At 33.4% G+C, this 24279-nt stretch overlaps 1 protein-coding gene across 3 annotated transcripts in view; it reads right to left on the bottom strand.

Annotated features, from left to right (window-relative positions):
* RABGAP1L (RAB GTPase activating protein 1 like) overlaps positions 1–24279 on the bottom strand; it is a 697071-nt gene that overhangs the window by 260895 nt on the left and 411897 nt on the right. For all 3 annotated transcript variants that reach the window (XM_031968366.1, XM_031968367.1, XM_031968368.1), the window contains 3 exons: positions 20665–20739; positions 9693–9818; positions 6844–6987 (listed from right to left, as the gene is read on the bottom strand). In XM_031968366.1, coding sequence (XP_031824226.1) covers positions 6844–6987; positions 9693–9818; positions 20665–20739 — 345 coding nt within the window. The remainder of the gene's footprint in view (positions 1–6843; positions 6988–9692; positions 9819–20664; positions 20740–24279) is intronic.

Below are 24279 nucleotides of genomic sequence, written 5' to 3'. Positions count from 1 at the left end.
GCTTTTACTTCCTGAAAATGGTAAACTAAAACTATAAATTGCCAAACTTTAATCTGGTAAATAAGTATTCCCTATCTTGAGGATGTTAGACTAACCATGACAATTTTTCTTCTCCATTACACTTAACAGTAATAAGCTAAGTAAGACAACTTTTACTACAGTTTCAATCTTGTAGGACTAAAGAGAAGACAAGAACAATGCTAAATAATCTCATGAAAAGGATGAACAGTAGCAAGTTTAGGGAGCAAGAACAGTAGTTCTTAGCAAACTACTTTATTAACCACAATACAGGGATAAATCAGGGGCAATATCTTTGGTTAATACTTTTGAACTTACCCAGACTAAAGAAGATCAAAGAATGATTGAATGTAAAAAACATGGGCATCAAAGAATAGAGGATAGCTAGCAAACAACTGAAGGATCAGTTATTTCTAGGACCACTGAAATAATTACTTCAATATGGGAAGAAAGAAGCAAGCCCTACTGAACTGAAGAGGAGGAGGATGTTATCTGCAAAGTCTGTGATCATGTCAAACTACAATGATTCAAGAGACTCCTTAGAGCCTTGTCGTCAAACTCAAGGTGTAAGTGACAATTTCTTGCATGAGACGAAAGGCTCCAACTCTCTTTATTAGTTGTACAGATAGAAGAGAAAGATTCCCCAACAAGGTAACTCTAGGTAAGTAATTTATACCTTTTTGCCTCAGTTTCCTCGTCTATAAAATTAGCTAGAGAAGAAAATGGCAAAGCACTAATTATATTTGCTAACAGGGTAACAAAGAGTCAGACATGACTAAAAAATGACTATATAATTACAAAAACTTCACAGAGTGTTCTGAGGATCAACTGAGATAATATTTGTAAAGAGGACTTAGCACAATGCAAGGTATATCATAGATACTGTATAAAAGCTTATTTCTTCCCTTTTATCCTATCACTACATTATATTTCTCACAAGCAGAATTATTCATCTGACAAGCCAGCTACAACCCTCAAAAGAATGTCCCATAGAAAGAACAGATGTCACAAACAATCCTTGAGAAAGAAGCCTGATGATTCTGAAAATGACAGTTGATTCTCCATGCAAATGAAGTGTTTTTCTCCATCTGATGGAGGCAGCTCAGAAGACATATAGTACCAAACCAATGGAAATTGTTCTGGTAAAGCTCATACATAGCTCCCTAAGGTTTACAAAGTACTTTACATCTATTGTGGGCAGCTATGTGACACAGAGGATAGTGTCAAGCCTGGAGTCAGGAAGGCTCATCTCTGTACATTGTCTCAATAAAGTCCCCATAATCCTGCCAGGTATATAATGAAAGTATTGTTATCCCCAATTTACAGATGAGGAAATGGAAACTCAAAGAGATTACATGATTTACCCAGTCACCCAGAGGTTCTCAATCCTTCCTGCCTCCAAGTTCTAGTATTCTATTCTGTATTGCCATGTAGCTTTCCCATGGCCCTTGACATTCCTTGATTCTGTGATCTTAGGGGTTGTTATTGTTGTTTTTAAATATCAATAACTGAAATCATTTAAAATTATAGAAGAGTTTCCTATAATTACAAAATTTAAAATATCTTGAAAGGAATGTCAGTTCTTAATGAGTATTAGTTAGAAATTATTTTCACAATTCAATTTCCCCCAAATCAAAACTATTTACAGAATTCCATATAATTTGCAGACAAACACTAAAATAGTCAATATAGATCTGAAATGAGACAGTTACATGGCACCTTTAATAAAAAACCACTTTAAAAACGCATGCTATGAAATGATTTAGAAGTCTGATATCATTTCAACTAACAGAGCCATAGTGAATATATTTCTACACTACTGTGGAAAAAAAAAGATGGTTATCAGGGCAACTGTGAGTAAACATCACATGTTTTACATTTGAGGGACACTGCTGTTCGATAATGAAGTTTTTACCTTCAGTATCTATACTAGGGGAACAATCTGTAAATATATCAATTAACTTTTACATAATTCTTTCTAAAGCAAGAGAACAAAACTATTTTCCAACATGCAATACAAAATTCAAAAGCTGACTGGGAAAGCATTTTATAAAGAAACTGGTTAAGGCTGTACTTTTCGAGCTTTTAAAATTTTTCTAGAGCTTGAATATAGGTGGCTTAACTGTTAACAAGTATTTTCAGTTTCAAAGAACATTGTAAACTTGAGTATCTAGAATAATCAAGAACAGGAAGACAAAGATAGTTTAAAGCAAATAGAGATAGCACAGGTCTGCTTACCTACCCACCTACTTCACCGAGAAAAGAGCTTTCTTTGTAAGCTTTAAAATATTACTCAAAAGTGAGTTGCTGTTATTTGCTAACCATTAACTATAGGAATTAACTGGTAGGTCTGTATTATATATATAAATATCTTTCACAACCTTCTACAATCAACTTGGGTTAAAAGAATAGGATCAAGGCTCGAACTCTGCAGTATGATCTCATGTTCATACAGGAATAGGAGCTCTTCTTTTTATGAACAACATGACAATGGACAAGCCATGTAACTTCTCTTATACGACTTCTTCTTCCATGGTCCACTGGAGCTGGACATTAAATTATTGTATGATTTATAAGCAAATCCTTAAAATTTTACCTTCTAATCTGCCAAGGGGAGGAATCAGAATGGATGGGTAGGCTCCTATATACGAAATTTTTCCAAGATTCCAATTAGGAAATTACAGTAGTCACATAAGCCACTGTGGGATGCTCTGTTAATTAAGTAATAGATTACTGTAGAAAGTTCTGAGAAATTGGTTTCATCACAAAAAAAAGAAAGTATTAATAGAGGGCACCCAAATTTAAGCTTTAAAATTTAATAGGGTGCTCCAATTTAAGCTTTAAAACTCCCCAGAGACTTTTGGAACACTTTGTATGGGATACTCACTTGTAATAAGGACAAGTCATAAATTTGTACAATCTCGTGGGCTAAAATGGAAAATCATATAGAGTAGAGCTGGATAAATGAGGTTGTCTATATCAGTAACAACCAAGAATAATTCATCTCCAGTCTTATAATCAAGAGGTTAATGAGAGACCATAATGCCATTTCCCACTAGGAAGTAACTACATATGTTTAAAATATCTTCCTCAGAGATATGGATCAAGGCTCTGCATAAACAAAGGCCTTGTTCAATGTATGGCCACATATAGAGCTATATGCAAATCAAGTCCAAATCAAATGAAGATAGTGTCATTGTAAGAGTCAGAACATTCTCAATTAACCGTTAAGTTCAGAGTCAACTTCAAGAATAGTTAATGGTAAGGGTCATGGTACCATAATTTCTTATTCATAAATGGTATTTCAAATAAGGTTATCAGATTCATGGGTTTCACTTATGGGTAATTACATAGTCTTCCCTAATAACTCTTTGTAATCTTGCATTAGAAATTTAGAAATGTTTGAGAATGCACATTTTTTACTTAAATGCCCCAGGTAGATGCAAAAGGATCAAATATTATTGCACAAATATAGGCTTACAGTTAAATGATGAATACATAATGAATATATTGTTTTCAACCACTCATACTTTGGAGAAGAAAAGCAAAAAGGACCAGCACCAAAATAAAGTGAAGGTCCCAAAGCTATCTCAAAGGAAAGAAATTTACATTAGTTGTTTTATATTTTAATAATTGATTACCTTCACACACACACGTACACTATAACCTTTTTACAATCCAGACAAAAACATTATGAATAAACATGGAAGGAATTTGAAGTATGGAAAATAAGGAGTACTGAATGTATGGGTATTTTTACAAACCACAGAGTACTCAACTTTACGGCTACTTCTTGCTTAATATTTCTCATGAAAAAGAAAAATATTTTAAAATAAAACTTAAGTGTCAGGCAATAATAATTAGCTAGCATTTATTTTAAACGTTAAACTTGCAAAGCTCTTTACAAATATACTCTCATTTTGCACCCATAACAACCCTGGAAGGTAGGTACTATTATTGTCTCCATCTCACAGATAAAAAAGCTAAGGAAGATTTGGCCAGTGTCCCATTTATAAGTGGTTGAGGTGACATTTGAATTCAGATCCTTCTGGTTCCAACACCAGCTCCAGCCTTCATGCTATTTAGCTGCTTCTGGGGAGGCATTTGAAGATCTGATGGAGGGGAACGAGGGTTTGTCTCTATAGAAGAAATTTTGGCTACTGACCCAGAATTCATATTGAAGCATCCCAATTACCTTTTGTCAGGCTCAAGGAAATAGGTGAGTTTAGAATGGGCAATGTAGAATGAGCAGAATTCTGAGGGATTAGGCTAACCTATTTTGTTTACAAACACAGAGGAAAATGCTATAAACAGGACACTATCATGAACCACATGGAAGTCTGAGACTAAATTCACAAAATGAAATGTCATCTAAAGTGTGGAAAGTCAGAACTCTCGGTCTGGGAAACTAGCGTGGTTAGCATAATTTAACCCAAAGCAGGGTTAAACAGCTGCTGCACATTGCTTTGATAAGGCTGAAACTGATTCCATCTCTTTTTAAAGTGGTCATGGGTACCTTCTATCCTGGATTCAGAGGAACCAGGTGAGACAGATGATAGCACTGAAGTACCCTTGTACTAGATGGCATACTGCTATACATCATAGCCAGAACTGAGGGAGCTCTTTTAACAACTATCTTCCCCATGGTGCTTTCAATATGCCAACTACAACATATATGGTGAAGTGACAGCTTCAACAATTTATTCTGCTACCTGGTTAAATTATGAGAAAAGAAAATCTGATCTCTTCCCTTCTGTGATTTAACTCATGAGTTCCTAAGATTGGAGACTGAAGACAAATTAAATGTAGCCAGAAGCTGGGAACCCCACTAGGAGGAATCTAAGCGCGACATGAATGACCAGCTTATTTGTGCTGATAAGAAAACTCCTCAAAAATCCTAAAAGTTTATTGTGTTAGGCAGTTGAAGCATTTATTCTTGAGACTAAATGCTACTTTCAAGAAAACTCTAAAAACTATAGTTTTCTATCTTTCTTATACTAGTGAAGTTTGGTGACATCTAACATTGCTGAGAAAGGGGAGAAAAGTCTAATAATGAGAAAATCCCACAGCTACATTTCGTTGGAAAACAAATTCTGGAAAATATCTTTAAGGAAAGATTCATCCCACTCTACTTAGCACTGTGATGCTATCCATTTTGAGGTTTTTCAGCACTCAAAAAGTTTAAAAAGAAGAAATCTGCTGAAATTTAAGGGGTCAAAGATGCCTTTAAATTTCAAGAAATATTAGAAAAGGGAATTTCAGTATTGGGTTGTCAGTTAATTTGTCAAGACAAAAAGAAGCGCTAGAAGATGCTGGTGTCTAATAAATATTGAAGATGGTGTTGGGGATAGGAAAGGGCAGTAAAAGTTCCTAAATCCCAATTGGCTAAAGAAAGACAGTTAGAAATTTTCCAGTGAGGTCAATAGTGTACCTTCTGTCTACTTTTAAGTTGTAAATAAACAGGTCATTAGCACAAAATGTTTTTTTTTTTTTAAACAGACCCTTATATATGAATGCTATGGAATATTATTGTTCTGTAAGAGCCACTACACACAGAGAGAAGACTGTGGAAATTGAGTGTGGTTCACAACATAATATTTTCACTTTTTTTGTTGTTTGCTTGCATTTTATTTTCTTCATCATTTTCTTTCTTGGTTTGATTTGATTTTTCTTGTACAGCAAGATAATTGTATACATATATATGCATATATTGGATTTAATAGATATTTCTACCATGTTTAACATATATTGGACTACTTGCCATCCAGGGGAGGGGAGTAAAAGGGGGGAAAACTGGAACACAAGATTTTGCAAGGGCTAATGTTGCAAAATTATCTATGCATATTCTTTGAAAAATAAAAAGCTTCAATAAAAAAATACTGTAATGAAAAAAAAAAGATCCTTCTCCTATATTCTGTCTTTCATTTTCCCATATTGTTTTAGAAAATAATGAATCTGTTTCAAACTATGATGCTCTTTCTGACTCTGGGAGACCCCTAATTTCAAGCATCTTATCTACACGAGAACGTTTTTGGATTTTTTTCAATCTTTAATTTCATTTTTGCTTCCAACAAAAAGCATCATCAACTTTTGCTTCCTTCCTTTTTCTTCTTGAAAGATTTTCTCCTCACCCAAACACAGCTTCTAAATGACTAAAAACATTTAAATTTTTTTAAAGAAATGTGGGAAAGAATTGAGTGACTGCATGCTTTTTAGATATTAATATATTCTACCTAATAATGTTTCACTTTGTAAAAGAATCCTAAAATAAATGAAGTTGTAGAACAACATAATATATCTTTTAGATTATGTGAGATTTTGAAAATCAACATTAGTTTATGAACCACATTATCTCATTACTTTACAGTGGCATGTTGAATAGAGAGCCGGCCTCAAAAACAGGAAGACCTAGTTCCTGACCTGCCTCTGAAATATTGGTCATGTGATCTACACTGAATCTCTCAGTGCTCTAGGCAACTCAGAGACCTCAAATTGATAAAAATGTGCCAATCTGCAAACTGATAAATAAAATGCAATTTTCTCTTATGAGAATAAAATTATAGGTTCAGTCCCTACCCCTATCTCACTGAAGTTTATGATAGTATTCAGCGGAGACAAAACTATATTTTAAGAATATATCCTACAGTTGAAACAAGATTTCTGCTCTATATTCCAAAACAGTGAACTTTTACTTCTTCTGAATTTCTATCTTAATAACTAAATAATTTCTTTTAATAACTAAAGCAGAGAAAACAAAAAACTGTGAAATTTTCAAAATGAACTTTTTCTAATTTGGCTTAGGTCTCCAAGATAGAGTAACTGTACCTCACAAAGCAGTAAGTCAATGATGTGGAAGACCATGCACAGGGGGAACTTGGCAGTGAAGAGAGTGAGAAACCACTGCGACGCATACATATGAGCTTCCAGGTTCAGGTCACAGAAGTGGCTGTGTAGGTCTGGTAATTGCTCCTAGAATTTAAAGAGAAAAAATGAGGAAGGAGGAATTCAAGTCAGCAAATATTCATTTCATATCAACAAGGTACAAGGTGTTGTGCTAGGCAATGGAAATGATGAAAAAACAATATAATCCTCACTCTTAAGAACTCACAGCCTTCTGTAGGGATATTACATTTACACAAACAAGAAGAAAACAAGATGGGAAAGAAGTCAAGCTGCACAAGATTTTATTGTTGCCGATTTAGAATTTTATGGCAATACAGCCATTATTCCTCAACGCTAGTCCTGCTCAAATGCCTCAATGTGTAGAGGTGACCTTGTATTCTCCAAGGCTGTGCCAGCAAATCACAAGCTCTGCAAGATTTTGTCAAATTTGACAGTACAGGCTCAGGAAAAGACTGTATTTGTTGTCCAAGGGAAGTTAAGCCAATATATAGGAAATTGAATGTTGCATTTTTTTGGCCACAGAACTTCCCAAAGACTATCTCCTAAGTTATAGAATGATCTATATCAGTGGAGGGAGCATACAAAGTGATATAATCACAGATCCTCAAATTATTAAAACAATGAATTAAAGTTGACTTAATTACATTACCTGTAATATAAAAAGGGGGAATTAAGGGAGTTCTCCAGATCTATTCGGGTGAGAGCATACCCATGGAGCATACATGGAGTTGAGCTGAATTCCCCTGGGCCATTTCCAGAATCACATGATCAGGGTTATATGACAATGGGACATGGAAGTCAACTCTTGAATCTCCTTCAGCCCTGGGTACCTTGAAAGTGTATGAGTGTGTGCAGAAAAGCTCTACAAACACTCCAAAGCTTATGCTCCAGACAGATTATGGAAGTTCCATTATATAAGTGTTTCTATTATTGCTTTAATAACCTTCTAAGATGTACCATTTCAGGAAACATCAGCAAAGTGACATAAGGTCAAGAGTTAAGAGTATATAAACAGGCAAACTAATAATATAAAGATATGTTATGAACACATCAAGTCTACATCATTTGTTCTTCAGAAAACCTTTATCCTTTGACAAAATAAGACTACGTCTATAACTCCAATTCATGTTTTGATAGCCCCACCAATGGTTTAATACTAAAATATTTGAAAAACAATTGTATTCTTTCCTGTGATATCAACAATTATCAAGATTTGTAGAGAGGGAAACAGACTGCCACAGGAGGAAAACCTTGCAGGAATCAGAACATTTGATTTCTAGTCCTATTTTTTGAATAAATTAATTCTTTTAATTTGAGCAAGACATTTAACCACTTTGTGTCTCCATTTTCTTATCTATAAAAGGAAAGGGTTGATTTGAATAATTTTATTTTCCCAGCTCTAACTTTTTATGCTTTAATCCATCTAGTTTCCAAACTATAGAACCATCACGGTGACTTCTTGGGAACCTAGACAATTTCAATAACATATACAACAAATTTTATTTTGCTTTTATAATAGTGCTATAGCATAACACTATATTAGAATTATTTGAGTATGCTGTGGGAGATTATAATGACCTTACATGAAAATTTCATTTTCTTTCTCCCAGGAAAATGATTCATATATTAAGAAGTTAAAATTTATCTCCAAAAGAATGGAAAGCAAAATATGAGCCATTAACACAGCCATTTCCATTATTAAAAAGCCAAGATAAAAATATAGATGCAATGCTTACTCTAGTTTCCATAATTAAATCATTGGGCACACATCAATGATTGCATAGGGTGACTATTTTAAAACTATCACAAATCCACATATATATATTCATTCTCCAGGTAGTTTAAGAGGGGTCCATTTTAAATGGTCACATTGAAGATAGATTATATTACTAAAAATGCTAATGGAAGAAAATAGGTTATTTCACAACACTTTAGGACTATATTTAATAAGCTAAGTTAGGGAGATCAGAGAATTAAGCAATAATATTCAATATAATGTCCTAATTACATCTCATGAAGAAAAATATAAAAATCAACCCATATCAGATAGAGCCAACAGCCATCAACAACCTCAACCCTTTATGTATCAATATAATGCTTTATATCTTCAGATTATAAACCTAAAACAGGATGAGTTATTTTTTTTCTATAAATGAAAACTTTAAAATGACTGAATGACCCCAAAAATTACAACTGATAGAATAAAATCTTAAAAATCTCGCTTCTTGAATGCTTAGAAAGATCCAAATTTATTATATTTTTTTTTTCTCCTTCAATTTCTTAATGACCTTGTTCTTGAGTCTCACTTGATAATCACTTTTAACAGTGAATAGAGCCACGAGACTTGTGTGGAGAAAAACTGAAAACATTTCCTGCTTCTAGACCTATATTTGGCCAGTATACTTGTTAATTTGGGAAAAGCTCCTCACATTTTGAAAGCTTTCTCAATAACTTTCCATATTCTTTCACATCAATTGGGTAGCAATCTGATAGTTAACAACTTTATAAAATGCCTCACCAAATAAATGCACAAATAAAGTACATCTATTAAAATAAAAACCTTTAAAGTGTTAGATATAGTAAGTTTCAAAATATTAAGCACCAATTTAATGAAATTTACTTTCTGATGGGTATTAAGATTGATATAGAGATGCCATTTCTATCATCTGTACAATACCTAAGAGAACTTTCTCCCTCACCCTGGAATATCCCAATAATGGTTTATCAAGTTCTCCTAACCAATAGATAAAAATAAATAATGCTCTACTTACCTGCATGAGCCTTTCCAGTTGATAGAATTTACAGTGAAGATCCTCAAAGTTATTTTTATAGAGATCCCTCAAGCCATAGTCATACATAATCTTCACCAAAACACAGAATGCCTGTTCTTCAGGCATCTAGAGAAGGAAAAATAGTGACTAAGTGACTGAGGAGCATGAAAAGTTATCACTTTCTTGTTTTATTTTGTGGTATAAATAGCTACAAGTCTTCATGAGAAATCAGTACTATATCTTCCCACAAAACAGTGATGTAGAAAATATTTTTTCTGTAATGCCCCTAGATCTACCTTTTTAAATCTTTTTACCACCTCAATGATACTACTCTCCCCACAAAGTAGTCACGTACCTCTTCCCTATAAAAATCTGCTATCAGCAGAGGATTTGAAGCTTTTTTTTTTGCATTGGAAAGGGACTTTCATTTTTATATTTGTTTCTTTGATACTTAATTCAGGGCCTGTCACAAAGAACTGGAATTGATAGATTGCCTCAGGAACTAAGCAATTAGTTATGGAGAGAATCAAAAAAGATGCTCTCTTACAGAAGGTGAGAATTTGAGCCAAGTCTTAAATGAAGGCAGCAAAACTAACAGGTCACCTACAGAAGTCTTTCCTGATCTTTCCACCTACTGGTGCCACCTCTTCTTTCCCCAAAACAATTATCTTTTATTTTTGAAATATAATTTATAAATACACATATACATACAGACACAGACACAGACACAGATATGCATCTCTTCTAAGAGAATGAAAACTCCTGGAGTGTAGGGAATGCTTAAATTTTATCCTTATTAAACTTTAATACTTAGCATTTTTGTTTAGTTATTTCAGTCGGGACAGATTCTTTATGATTCAGTTTGAAGATTTTTTTGGCAGAGATACTGGAATGGTTTGCCATTTACTTTTTCAGCTCATGTTACAGATAAGGAAATGAGCAAATAGGGTTGAGTGATTTGTCCAAGGTCACACAGCTGGGAAATGTCTGAGGCTGGATTTGAATACATGAGTCTTCCTGATTCTAAGTCCAGTGCTCTATCAATTAGCTGCCCCAGTACTTATATAGCACTTGACATACAGTGAGAACTTAATAAGACTTATAAGGCAGCCTAATGGAAAAGTACGTTGAGAATATCAAGAAGCCCAAAATCTTATCAAATAAGCAGCTGCCCAATCTACTAGTCATGAACCATCCATCCATCAAAAGTGTACACATATTCAAAACCATCTATTTTGAAATGTACTCTGTCTAACTGTCTCTGTCACTTGTGTTAACAGTCTATGAAATATTTTAAAAATTAGAAAAAATAATCATCCTTTCTTTACATGTGAGTTAGTCTAGCTGTCTTCAGACTAGGCAGGCTACAATTAAATGGTTAACAGAAAGTTGAAACTCAAGGTAAGTGGTGACATAGAAAGCACTATTATTGTTCAATTGTGTCAAATTCATCATGACCCTAAGGACCATACTGTTCATGGGTTTTCTTGGCAAAAACACTGGAATAATTTGCCATTTTCTTCTCCAGTGGAATAAAGTCAACAGAGGTCATAATAGTCTAAGTCTGGATTTGAACTCAGCTCTTTTTGACAACAAGCCCAGTTGTTCTACCCACTGAGACACCTAGCTGCCTCCTAAAAGCATTAAGGTGACATCAGTGAAAGCAAGGTACCAAATCTAAATCAACAACCTCCTAGATATAAGTAATTTGGGATTGTGATTGTAAAGATATTGTCAGTTATCTCTAAAAAATCATTAAGTATAGAAATGAAAAAGGTGCTACAGAACTGGAGATAGGTAGATCTCTCCACTTAAGATAGAAAAAGTAGAATCTATAAAATACTGGGATGGTAAGCTTGATTTCCAGGATGTATCATTTGTTATTTTGTGAATGTTTTAACAAGATAAGTAGCCATCAATGAGCCAACACACCTTCATCAAGAATATGTCATATTAGAATAATGCTACTTTTTTGAGGGGAAGTTTCAGGAAGTTGGTAGATTGGAACAGGTTGGAGGAGGGAGTAATGAGCAGGATGTGTGTATATGGCATACCTGTATTTCAAAAGACATTTAACAAAATGTCCTTTATTTCTACACTTGAAGAACATTATAGAAATATCAATAATCTAAATGATAGCAGTAAGGTGAATTTATAACTGGCTGAATGACTAGATGTAAAGAGTAATCATTAAAAAAAAAAAAAAGCCTTCATCATATAGTCCTATGGACTACAACTGACAGCTGTGCAACTCTCATGGTGCAGCACCTTTCTCACACCGCCACAAAGACTTTGAGCAACTCAGGCTTATTCAGAGTTAATCACCTCAGAGACCAAGAAGGTCACCTGGAGGATGTATACAAAGAGGATGTCTTTGTATCCCTAGCGTAGCACATAATACTTAACTGGAACTTAAGAAAATAAATGCTCTGGAAGAAAGTTGTAAAGTTGTGTTCATTAAGTGTATCACAAAACCATGCTTTCTAAAGCCAATTGGGCTCTCACTGCTGCAAGGCAATCAATTAGGCTGGTTTTCCTCAAAGCTGTTCTAAATGTTCTCTTCTGTCCTAAATCTCTACCGCCATCAAGCCAATACCCTTCTTTTCCTTTCTCTTCCTACTTACAAGGCTTCTGTGAGATTTTCTTATTTTCCTACCTCTGTATTTCAAAAATTTTATACCTTCATTTGCCTTCTTTTCTTTCGCTCACATCTCTAAGGAACTCCCTAAATCTTGACTCTTTGTTAAAGCTAATATCTCTCCTTATGTCCTCCTTTCCATCTCTTCTTGGCTCTTCTATTTAACTCTTGAATCATCGACTCCCAACTTCAAAGTCTCCTGGCTCATGCCCATTATCTCCTACTCTGAAAACAAAACTCCTCTAGACTATCCCATCCTCACATTACTGTTTAACAATTCCCTGTAATAAGTAATCTGAACTAATTAACTTACCATTGCTGTTATTGAAACCATCAAGCACTAATCAGTTGAAACTAATAATCTTTCCTCAGTCCTCACCATACTTTTCTTCTTTGTAGTTTTTGATCAGTCGAGCTGAACAAAGCTTCTCCTTGAATATTCTCTCCTCCTTTTGAACCCTGAGACATTACTCCCTTCTATCTCCTGCCTGTCTGCTGTTTGCACAGCTATGAGTATAAGCCATCTGTCAAAGTACCTTTTAGTGACATTCAAGTGTTTGTGTTGCATGAGAATTACATAAAAGTAGGGATTATCTCATTTTTGTCAGTATCCCCAGAAACTTGAACAGTATCTTGAACACAGAGAAGCTTAATAAATGCTGAATTAAATTTAATTGAGTTCCCTAATTCAGGCTTCATCACTGCCTGCCTATGCAACTATAATTGCTTCCTAATTGGTCTCCCTGCCTGAAGTTGCTTCACTTTCTAATTCATTCTCTTTATATTGATATAATTAATTAACTGTAAGGCTGTTTTTCTTCACATCTCTCTCTCTCAAAACTCAGGGTTCTAAAGGCCCAACCAACTCAAGTGCTACTATCTACACAAAGCCATTCTCCATCCATAAAATTGTTAGTGCTTCCCACCCTCAAAATTGCTTTATATTTATTTTGTACTAGTTTTTATATTTACTTATTTAGGAGTTTTTTTCTTCTAGTAGAACATATGCTTCTTGAAAGCAGGGATTTCTCATTTTTATCTTTGTATCCTTAGTGCTTTGCACTATACTTGATACATAGTAGGTTCTTAGGTCACAGAATTTAGGTCTATAGATTTTGAACTGAAAAGGACCTTAATGATGCTATAACAATAATTATTATAATTATAATAGAAGCTAGCATTTCTATAGTATTTTAAGGGTTGCAATACACTTTATAAATACTACTCACAACAATACTATTAGAGGCTGGTATCATTATTATCCCCATCATTGTGTATTTGTGTATGTCTTAGCAACTCTATGTTGTTGGAATCATTACAAAATGCTAATTTAGCATATTAACTTAGCAAATCCTCTAGCTCACTAAAGTATTTAAGCACTCATTGGAGTTCACACGTTTGGGAGATTTCAGGGTTTAGTATGAGATATCCAAATTCACATCTCCCTTAATCCCTCCCTTGGGAGGAGTCAACCTTTGGGAGATCATATATATAGAAGCTCTCAGAGCTTCAAGTTAGTTACTTCAGAACATTGCCAGGGGTCGGAGAGGGGCACTTTTAATTGAAACTAAGGCTGCCTCCAGAAAACCTCCCCAAGAAAACTGGTCCCAGAGAGAACCATTATATTTTAAAGAAGAGAACACCACACTACGTGATAATAAACTTAAATAATTATAAACAGACTTGTGACAGCCTTACTTTCTTCAAGACCTATCTACAAGGTTATAAATTCCTAATACTAAAAAAAGCAATTTTCATAAGACATAACAGTTTTACAGTATTACCTTATAGTTTTACAGAAAAGGAAACTAAGGCTGAGAGACATTAGTGATCTATCTAGGGTCATACAACTAGCAAGTGTCTGAGTCAGGATTTGATCTCAAGTTTTTTCCATTTTCACAGCAAGCATTCTACTAATCATCCCACATATCTGCCAAATCACTTTGCCTGTGAGAAGCTGAGACAAAAAAAAAAAAAAAAATAGTGAAATAGACTCATTAATGTGGGAACTTCCTCTACCAATGAAGACTTTAAATCAACATGCCTATCCATGCTTTGGGACCCCTGACTCTAAGGCTAGTTCCCTATCTAACTCTATGCCATGCTGTCTTAAATATGATGAGTGCTGTTAAGGAATAATAATTAGAAAAATAAATATGTTGTTCAACAGCAAACTAAAATAAAATATAAAAAACAAGAAAAATCAGGTTAAACATTTTAAGAAACTAGGGATTTAGCATATTTTATTTTTTTCATCATATAGTCCTATGGACTACAATTGACAGATGTGCAACTCTCATGGTGCAGCACCTTTCCCACACCACCACAAAGACTTTGAGCAACTAAGGCTTATTCAGAGTTGATCACCTCAGAGACCAAGAAGGTCACCTGGAGGATGTATACAAAGAGGATGTCTTTGTGTCAATTCAGAAGACAACTCTTGTAGACACTATCTCTCTTCAGAGATTTCCGTCTATGCAAATACAACAATTAATTTGTGTATCAGGGAATACACAACTATGATCTTAGAGATAGGAGTACTGAAATAAAATAATACGGTCTTGTTCTATTTTGAGACTATTATCACTGTCACCAGTGATAGCAGCATTGTGGCTATATCATATCAGTGTGGTACATACTGTAAAGTGTTTTATTTCTCTTACATGGTAATGGGCTGCAAAGACCAATCTATACCTATATTTATCCCGACTATATTTGAAATGTAAATAAAGAACATAACACATACATACACACGCACACAGTGGCAATGGCCTTGGAACACAAGTCTGAGAATAAGAGATCATGACTTTGACTTCAGAATCAAATTCATATTAAAAAAGCAAGCTAACAAGCACAGCTAATTACAACAAAAATAACCAAAAACTTTATAATGAATGAAGACTTATAGATACCATTATTTCAAAGTCTTAGAAGTGGAATAATACCTATGCATGAGTAAACACAAACAAAAGGAACATTCTAGCTTTCAAAGAGTTTACAATATAATACACACACAAAAATAAATACAAGCACAAAAATTGATTCAAGCAAAATCGGAGAAGAGAAATAATATTAACAAGGTTGGAGAATCTGTAATGACTTGATGCAAATGACAGCATCTGAACTGCATATTAACAGAAGATAAAGTTTCTGAGTATGAAAAAAGCAATGGAAGTTCATTCCTGAAATGTAAGACAGTTTATGCAAACACAAAGAAACAAGGTAATTTATTGACAAACTCTTTCCAAAGGAAATAGTAGTTTCAATTATTGTGCCTAGAGTGAGAGATGGGAAGTGGAAGGAGGGCATATTTTTGCAGTGATACTAATTATTTGTTAGGAATATTGATATGTAGGTTTATTTCTCTGCTTTATCTCTACCAAGTAAAGATATTAGTACTCTATTTATCTCATAGGAATTTGGTAAGATGTTTGCATTTCCTATTTTTGTGAACAATTTAGGTAATATTGGAATAGATCATTTCTGGTTTATTAAAACTACCCATTTGATTTCCAAAGTCCTTCAAAACAAAAGACACCAACAAATACCTTGTTCAATTCTTCCAATAAGAACTATATTATGGTTCTTTGAGTTGAGGTATTATATTTTATTTAATACCATATCCTAACACAGCAATAATGTTTAGCATCTAAAAGTCACAAGTATTTTTTGGCAAATCTTCTCAGTTTTCTTTCCATCTTCTCTATAAAATCTGTATGTATGTAGTGATTTATATGATCTCTCTCCCATTAGAATATGAGTTTCTTGAGGGCTGGGAAGTTGCTTTTTAACCTTCTTTATATTACCATCTCCCTAAGCATATATTAATAAATGCTTTTTTAACTAAGTGATAAAATAAGTGCCTCAATTAGGGAACATAGTTTACAGACCTCTTTTAGAAATCCTACAATCTCATTTTGAATAAGGGAAGAGAATTTTTAAGCATATCTGGAATACATCCCCAAAACAATAAAGACTGTGAAATTCTGAAGTTAATTCTCTTCATGTTCTTATTGTTGTACTTTATTTCTTTGGAGGTATTAAATTTGCCTACTTGTAAGAAATATTGGGTAGCAATCTGTATTTTACAGATATGCTACCCTTATGTTAACTTTTGAATCTTCCTAGGTTCATCCAAAAAAAATTAGTAATTCTTTTGTTAACTAGGAAGCACGTAAACTCCTGTCAATAAGAGTAAAATAGATTAAGTGCTTATTTAATTCAAAGGCAAAAATATTTAGATCCTCAATAAAAATATAAACATTGTTTATTTTTTTCTGGCATCAATGAGAGAAAATTTATCCAAATGGATTTTAGTCAATCTAAGATAGAAAACAGAATACTTGGAATAGCATTTAATTCCATCTGAAATCCAAATGTTAATTATTAATTTATTGAAACTACATCAGTTGAATCCAATAACACTTATCTTTAAAGTGTCAAATTTCATGGGAAAAAGTGAATAATATCTTAATATCATTCACTAGTCTTAAATATCTCATTCACTGTGTATTTCTTCCCTCATATGCTGTGAATATAAAATACAAATCAACACAGACCTAGGAGAAAAAAAGCACTATTAAGAAAAGAATTCTTTGACAATGATTAATCTGAAGCTGCCAACAATGTCTAGAAGCAACAGTCTATGTAGCTGATAAAAAAAATTTAGCTTGTAATTCATCTCCCTGTAACCTAATATAAATCACTTAGGTCATCTATTTTTTAAGGAACGCTATATTTTGCAACATTTTATATGTGACAATTTTTTTTAAAGAATACAGTTAATTTCCAAACTGAGTGGGTCTAGTTTAAGTAATATTCTAATTTTAGCTGAAAGGTACTCTATGTGGATAATAGATATTAACTATGAGCAGAACATTACAAAATTTACAATCATGAAATTATGTTAAAAATAATCTAATATCTAATTTTTTCAAAAGGCACTTCAATACCTTGTAATCTCAGATCATTATAAATATTAATTCTCTCTATAAGGAACTACTGATGTCAATGAAAGTGTAAAAACCCCAGAACAAGAAAAAGTTAAACTGTGATCAAACTGATATATGATGTATCCCAAAAGTTCTTAAGGTCTATGAACTTTAAAAAAATTTTTTTTTGATAACTGCATTCAATTTAATGGATTTACTTTGTATTCTTACATATTCTATCTTCCACATTTACAAATATTTTTCTGAGAAAGGGTTAACAGGTTTTATGAGCTTCCTTCAGACAGATGACACACAAAAAAGTTAAGACGTGTAGATGCAACCTAACTACATCTCATATAGATGAAGAAAGTAAGAGAGAAAAGGATTTGTCCAAGTTATAAGTACAGGTAGCAAAATAAGAGAGCCAAGTTTTAAAACTAGGCATTTTCATAATTTCCCCCTTAGAAAACAAAATAACTACCCCAACTTTTAAGGACCTGGAAGAGACCTGGTAGAAACTATCAAGGCACATCTCTTTATCATGAAGAAAGGGATATCTCACTTAATGGTAAGCTGACTGAAAACAGTGACTTATCAAATGGCACAAAGTATCCTCAATCTATCCAAAACTCATATGATTTCTCTAATCATCCAATCAATGATTAAAGCTGCTTTAATGATAATGTAATATGATGTGAAAGGTGTTACATCATCAATTTGTCCTTTATTCCTTTCTTTCAAAATCAGACATCACATTCACTGAACCAAAAACTAAATTGTTCATGTGATTCTATTGCTAAGACCCTTAGAGGTAAAAAGGAAAATAAATTAACTATAAATACAAAATATGTATAGCTGTTTTATTCATGATGGAAAAACCTGGAAGCAGTCTTTATATCCCTCAATTAGAGGACAGGAGAATAAACATAGGAGAGGATATCAGGATGTCAGAAAAATAACAAGAGAAAATATTTGTAAAAAAAAAGGTCATTAGAAGCAGAATAGAATGTAGATTGGCTATAGCTCTGTATTTTTAAGAAAGAAAAACACTTCAGACAAATTAACAAAAGGACATAAAGCATATACAATGTTTGTTTGGTTGTCATTTGTGAATCTGTTTAAATTTTTTTAGGATGCACATGATTTTGCCTTGGGGGTTGTAACTAAAAATTAGCTTCATGTATAGTTCAACGACTTATAAGCATGGCATGGTGGCTATGTAGTTGGGGACTTAGAATTAGAGGACCTAGGTTCAAGTCCTGTTTCCAACATTCACAAGCTGTGTGAACCCTAGTAAATGGCTTTACCTTTTACGCCTCAGTTTTCTCATCTATAAAATGGGATTAATAATACTGATAGCCAATCAAATCAAGTATTAAGTGAGATAATATTTATAAAATGATAGCATAATGCTCGACACATAGTAACTATTTAATAAAAACTTATTTCTCTTCCCCCATCGCCTCTTCTCTTTAAGGATTAAAAAGACCAAAGTTGGAATAAAGATAAACTTAGAATACTGTAGATTTATGCCATTTCACAATATTAATACTCTTGTAAAAGTCCAATCTACTCATTGTTCACTTAATGAGAGAAAGAAAATAACAAAGTAATGGAATTATAGTTAGGGCCTTACGTGTCCTAAGACTGAAGCAGAGAAATAAAGTATCTTATTTGTAGTACAGCAAGGAGGCCAATATCATTGGATGGGAGAGTATGTGTTAGATAGTAAGGTATACGAAGACTAGAAAGGTAGAAGTTGATTAGGTTGTGAAGAATTTTAAATTCCAAGCAAAGCATTTTATATCTACTTTTAGAGGCAAAAAAATAAATAAATAAATAAAGCCATTGGAGCTTATTAACTATGTTAATTAGCTTGACACAGAACAGGGGAGAATACTTCTCTGTGTTTTGATTTCACAAGAAGAAAGGATACACTGGGGAAAACAATCAGAAATACCAATACCTCATATGCCAGAATGCTTCAACAGAGAAACAGAAATGAACAGGGAGAATGAGAGGGAATTTATAAGAAGACAGGGTCAAAGAGGAAGTAGTTATAAGCAAAACAAACTTCAAATTCACAAAGGGATCACACAGAGAAGATTAAATGGAGAAAAATAAAACTTAAGAATCAGTTATTGGAGTCTGGATTAGATGAGAAGAGGAAGACTAGGGGAATGAAAACATTACTTTATTTAATGATTACTTGTTAAATCATTTCAGTTCTAACTCTTCTTGACACCATTTGGGGGTGTTTTGGCAAAGATACTGGAATACTTTGCCTTTTCCTATTTCAGCTCATTTTATAAATGAAGAAACTGAGGCAAACAGGATTAAGTGAGTTGCCCAAGGCCACATAATTTATAAGTGTCTGAGAGCAGATTTGAACTCAGAAAAGTGAATCTAACTTCAGGCTCTGAACTCTATACACTGTGACTCCTAAAGATGCTGTTCATAGTCCTTTTTTAAAAAGCATTTTCTTTACAAAGAACATTATTATTTTGTAAAGATGGGGTACTGGGGCAATAAGAAAAAAGGCTAAAAGGATATAATGAAAGGAATCTTACAATTAAAAATCATATCAATAGGTAAATGGGATTAATTCACTCATACAATGGAAGAGAGAAACAGAATGGAATCAAATAATATGTTGTTTACAAGAAACATACTTGAAACATGATGACTTACTCAGAACTAAAACCAGAATCAGGAGAATTTAATGCTTAAGGTGAAATAAAAAAAGCAGAAGTAGAAATCATAATTTTCAATAAGCCATTAAGGAAAAAAAACAGACATAGTTAGGTGAGATAAGCAGGAAAAGTACAGAGGTACTATAAGTAATGACATCTACATAAAAATAATGCTCAGAGGTATCATAAATGATGACCTCTACAGTTACCTATATAAATAACGATGAAATAACTGTAAGTTATACACATACACTCAAATTAGTTCTTAAAGAAAAGACTATACATATTACAATGAGAAATAGAAATCAAAACACAATAGAGACCTGTGTCCCCTATCAGATCTTAAATAAGCTTACAAAAAGAAAGATCTTAAGGACCTGAATATTTAAAAAAAAAAATAGATATAAGTATCTGAAGACAACTAAATAGGAAATTAAAGCTCATTATTTCTCAGCTAAAAGTGACACCTTTGCAAAAATTGACTGTGTGGTACATTATAAAAATATAAAAAATAAATAAATAAAAATCATTCCAGATCAATAATTTAGTCCCTTAACAAACAGTTCCAGTGTGAAAAATTTGGGTTAGAATAAGGAAATGTCCTATTATGAAAATTTTACATATAATCTTTATTAGGAAAAAAGGCAATAAATGGCAAAGGAAGAGTGTTCTTGAAAGTAGTTTCATTTTTTATAGAATAATTTACTCACATGGAGCAGTAGTACGGCAGCAAGAAAAGACTGTCCTTGGCAATATCCAATATCTTCATCATAGACAGAGTATGCCTAGATGAGGAGAAGAGGAGAGAAACAAAAATTAAAATGTTATTACCAATGATGAATTTTGACATTAAGGTCTTCTTATGTACCTGAAATGTTAAAATACACTGACCAGGCCATTTAGGGAGCTGAGAGAGGAGGAATGGTGAGAAAAAAGAGCCAGAAGGTATCCAAATGGCCAGTCATTTTTTTTTTTACTGTGATAATAATTCCCGTTATACCATCTCCTCAAATCCAATATGTACATCACAACTGTTGTTATTCTCAAATGATATCAAAGGTATAAATGAGAACATCAAGGGAGGTAAGTCTCTTCTAGATCCCAAAAGACAATGTAAAAAATTGAATTGGAACTTTCCGAGTACTAAATTACTATCTAAAGAATCCTATGTAAGAAAAATCCAATTCCTGATCCAGCAGTGTTTCTACTGGGCTTATGCCCCAAAAAGATACTAAAGAAGGAAAAGGGACCTGTATGTGCCAAAATGTTTGTGGCAGCCCTATTTGTAGTGGCTAGAAACTGGAAAATGAATGGATGCCCATCAATTGGAGAATGATTGAGTAAATTGTGGTATATGACTGTTTTGGAATATTATTGTTCTGTAAGAAATGACCAGCAGGATGAATACAGAGAGGCTTGAAGAGACTTACATGAACTGATGCTGAGTGAAATGAGCAGAACCAGGAGATCATATACCTCAACAACGATACCGTATGAGGATGTATTCTGATGGAAGAGGATTTCTTCAACAAAGAGATCTAACTCAGTTTCAATTGATCAAAGATGGACAGAAGCAGTTACACCCAAAGAAAGAACACTGGAAATGAATGTAAACTAACTGCATTTTTGTTTTTCTTCCTGGGTTATTTCTACCTTCTGAATCCAATGCTTCCTGTGCAATAAGAGAACTGTTTAGTTCTGCACACATATATTATATCTAGGATATACTGTAACCTATTTAATATGTATAGGACTGCTTGCCATCTGGGGGAGGGGGTGAAGGGAAGGAGGGGAAAAGTTGGAACAGAAGTGAGTGCAAGGGATAATGTTGTAAAAAAAAATTACCCAGGCATGGGCTCTGGCAATAAAAAGTTACAATAAAAAAAAAAAGAAAAGAAAGAAAGAAAAGAAAAAACCAATTCCCTTGGATTGGCAAATTCTAGGATCCATTTGAGGATTATTGTATCAATATGACTGGATTATTATGTAATCTGTTTTTGTTTTCTCATTCTTAAAAATGGAGATTTTTATCTCATAGGGTACTAAAAAGACCAGAAGACATAACATAAAGTAACTGCAAACTTTAAAGTATCAGATACCATAATTATTATTATCTTGAGAAGGGGTGGAAGGGCTCAATTAAAAAGTAGAAGGAGTAAGGTCTCACCTTCCCAAATAAGCTTGTCTAAGATGTTTCCCCTCTGCCCTATCTAAAGATCATATATAGGGTAATTGGAAAGTCTTAGAGCTAGGTCTCTGTTAGTGGATATAATGAATCCCCTGCAATGGTCCCATTTATTCAAGTTTGCATATTCTAAGTTATATAAAACACAGTAACTGATTCAAACACAACAGAAACATTCAGTATACTTCAAATAATCTTCCCATTATAGGTTCTAAACCTAGCTGTGTTGAAGTTTTAAACCTTAATAACTACTAAAAACAACTTTTAAGTTACTAAAGGTTAAAACTTCATTAAGCCTTTTGGAATAATTTGTGTTTAGACCTGAAAGAGACCCCAATGGTCACAGAATTTATCACCCTCATTTTAACGATGAAAAAACCAAGGCATCAAAAGTTTGTTAAGTGCTTTAATAAATTCATCCAAATAGTAAATTGTAGTCATTGTTTAAGCACAGTTCCATTGGCTCCAAATTTAGCAATCTTTACATTGTCTTTCACCATCATCTCAAAGTAGCTTTAGGATTAGAATGAGTCTTCCTACAATTCCATTCAAGAACTAATCCTCACCACTAGAGTGTGACAGGTGTCCTTGTACAGACAACACAACCATCCAATATGGTAGTCAGTAATATAATACTCTATTGTGCATACACCATCATGCAAACTCTGAACAAACAAATTTCTAATAAGCCTATAAGGCATTTGATATGTAGCCAAATGGCAAGGGAATAATAAGATTTACTATCTCATGCCGAAGGCACCTAACTATCATATAATGAATGCAGCTTAAGCATCACCTATTTTTCTTCTTCATCAACAGAAATTAATTTAAATTACATGCTTAATTGATTCCTAATTTAAAAAAAAAAATGTATCCTTCCTAAACAGCTGTAGTTGTTTGTTTTTTTAAACCAAAAGTAAGCTGGATTGTTTCTAGGATTTTCTGATTATTTATGGTAAGCTAAACAGAACAAAATAAAGTAGAACGGCAACTCATTCACAATTATCATAAATACTACCATATGCTTTTTGAAAATATAAGAGGACAGTCAAGATTTCGAAAATTATATTCTATAACAGATCACATCTTTCCAGTGATAAAATTGACTGAAAGGTATAGAGAAGGTAGTTGCTACAATAAGTCATTTTAAAAACTGAAATGAGGCAAAACAACCTTGTACACCATATACACAATATTGCACATATGTATCTGCTCCTAATTATTAGCAGGTAAGTGGCATAATAAATAGGGTACTGGGTCTGGACACAGACCAGGGCCTTAGAAACTTGTTGGCCAAGTGATTTTGCTCCATTTGCTAAAATTTTCTCAATTTTAAACCGGAGGATCATAATAGCACCTACCCTCCAACATTATTGTAAAGGATCAAATGAGATAATATTTGTAAAGCACTTAAGCACAGTGCCTGCTACACAGTAAACACTATATAAATACTAGCTATACTACTACTGTTGTAATTTCAGATATAAATATTATGGGTTTATGAATAATCAAGTCATATAAAGACATTAGGAAACCTTCAAATAAATGGATATATGTACAGATATAGATACAGATAGAGTAGATTTCATATGTGTTATATCACAGGCTACTTAATTTCTATGAAATTGGATCTTTTTTTCTTTCCTCCTATTGCTTCCCTTTGTTTCTAATTTGTTTCTTTGTGACAACCAGCTCCTGAAGATTTTGTGATTGTGAGTAACTACTTTTACATGAAATAAGATTTATTACTGTGTGTGAATAGATATCTTAAAACAGATTTATACCAATTAATTTTTAATTACTCCATCTCAAAAGGTCTATGTGGTCTGTTCATAAATAAATCTACACAACTGTTTACTTTTTATCAATCTGTCTGCATTCTGCCATTCTCACTTCTGATTTCTGCTTCAGTTATTAATCATGAGGCCCATATGTTGATATCTATTACACTAAACATTATTCCCTCCAGTACTGGAATCATAATCAAATAAACTCTGTTCCTGAAAAGTATGTCAATCTATTCCCTGATGTCCCCTCTCATCACTATCTCAATAACTTTCCTAACAAAGTGTTCCTCTCACTGTCACTACCCCCCTATATCAAGTCTTCCCTGTATCTATAGTCTTCCCTATTAGAAGTT

Source organism: Sarcophilus harrisii, chromosome 4 (genome assembly GCF_902635505.1).
Source record: "Sarcophilus harrisii chromosome 4, mSarHar1.11, whole genome shotgun sequence".
Classification (NCBI taxonomy): Eukaryota; Metazoa; Chordata; class Mammalia; order Dasyuromorphia; family Dasyuridae; genus Sarcophilus; species Sarcophilus harrisii.
The sequence above is the reverse complement of the archived record's forward strand: the minus strand, read 5'-3'. Positions and strand labels throughout refer to the sequence as shown.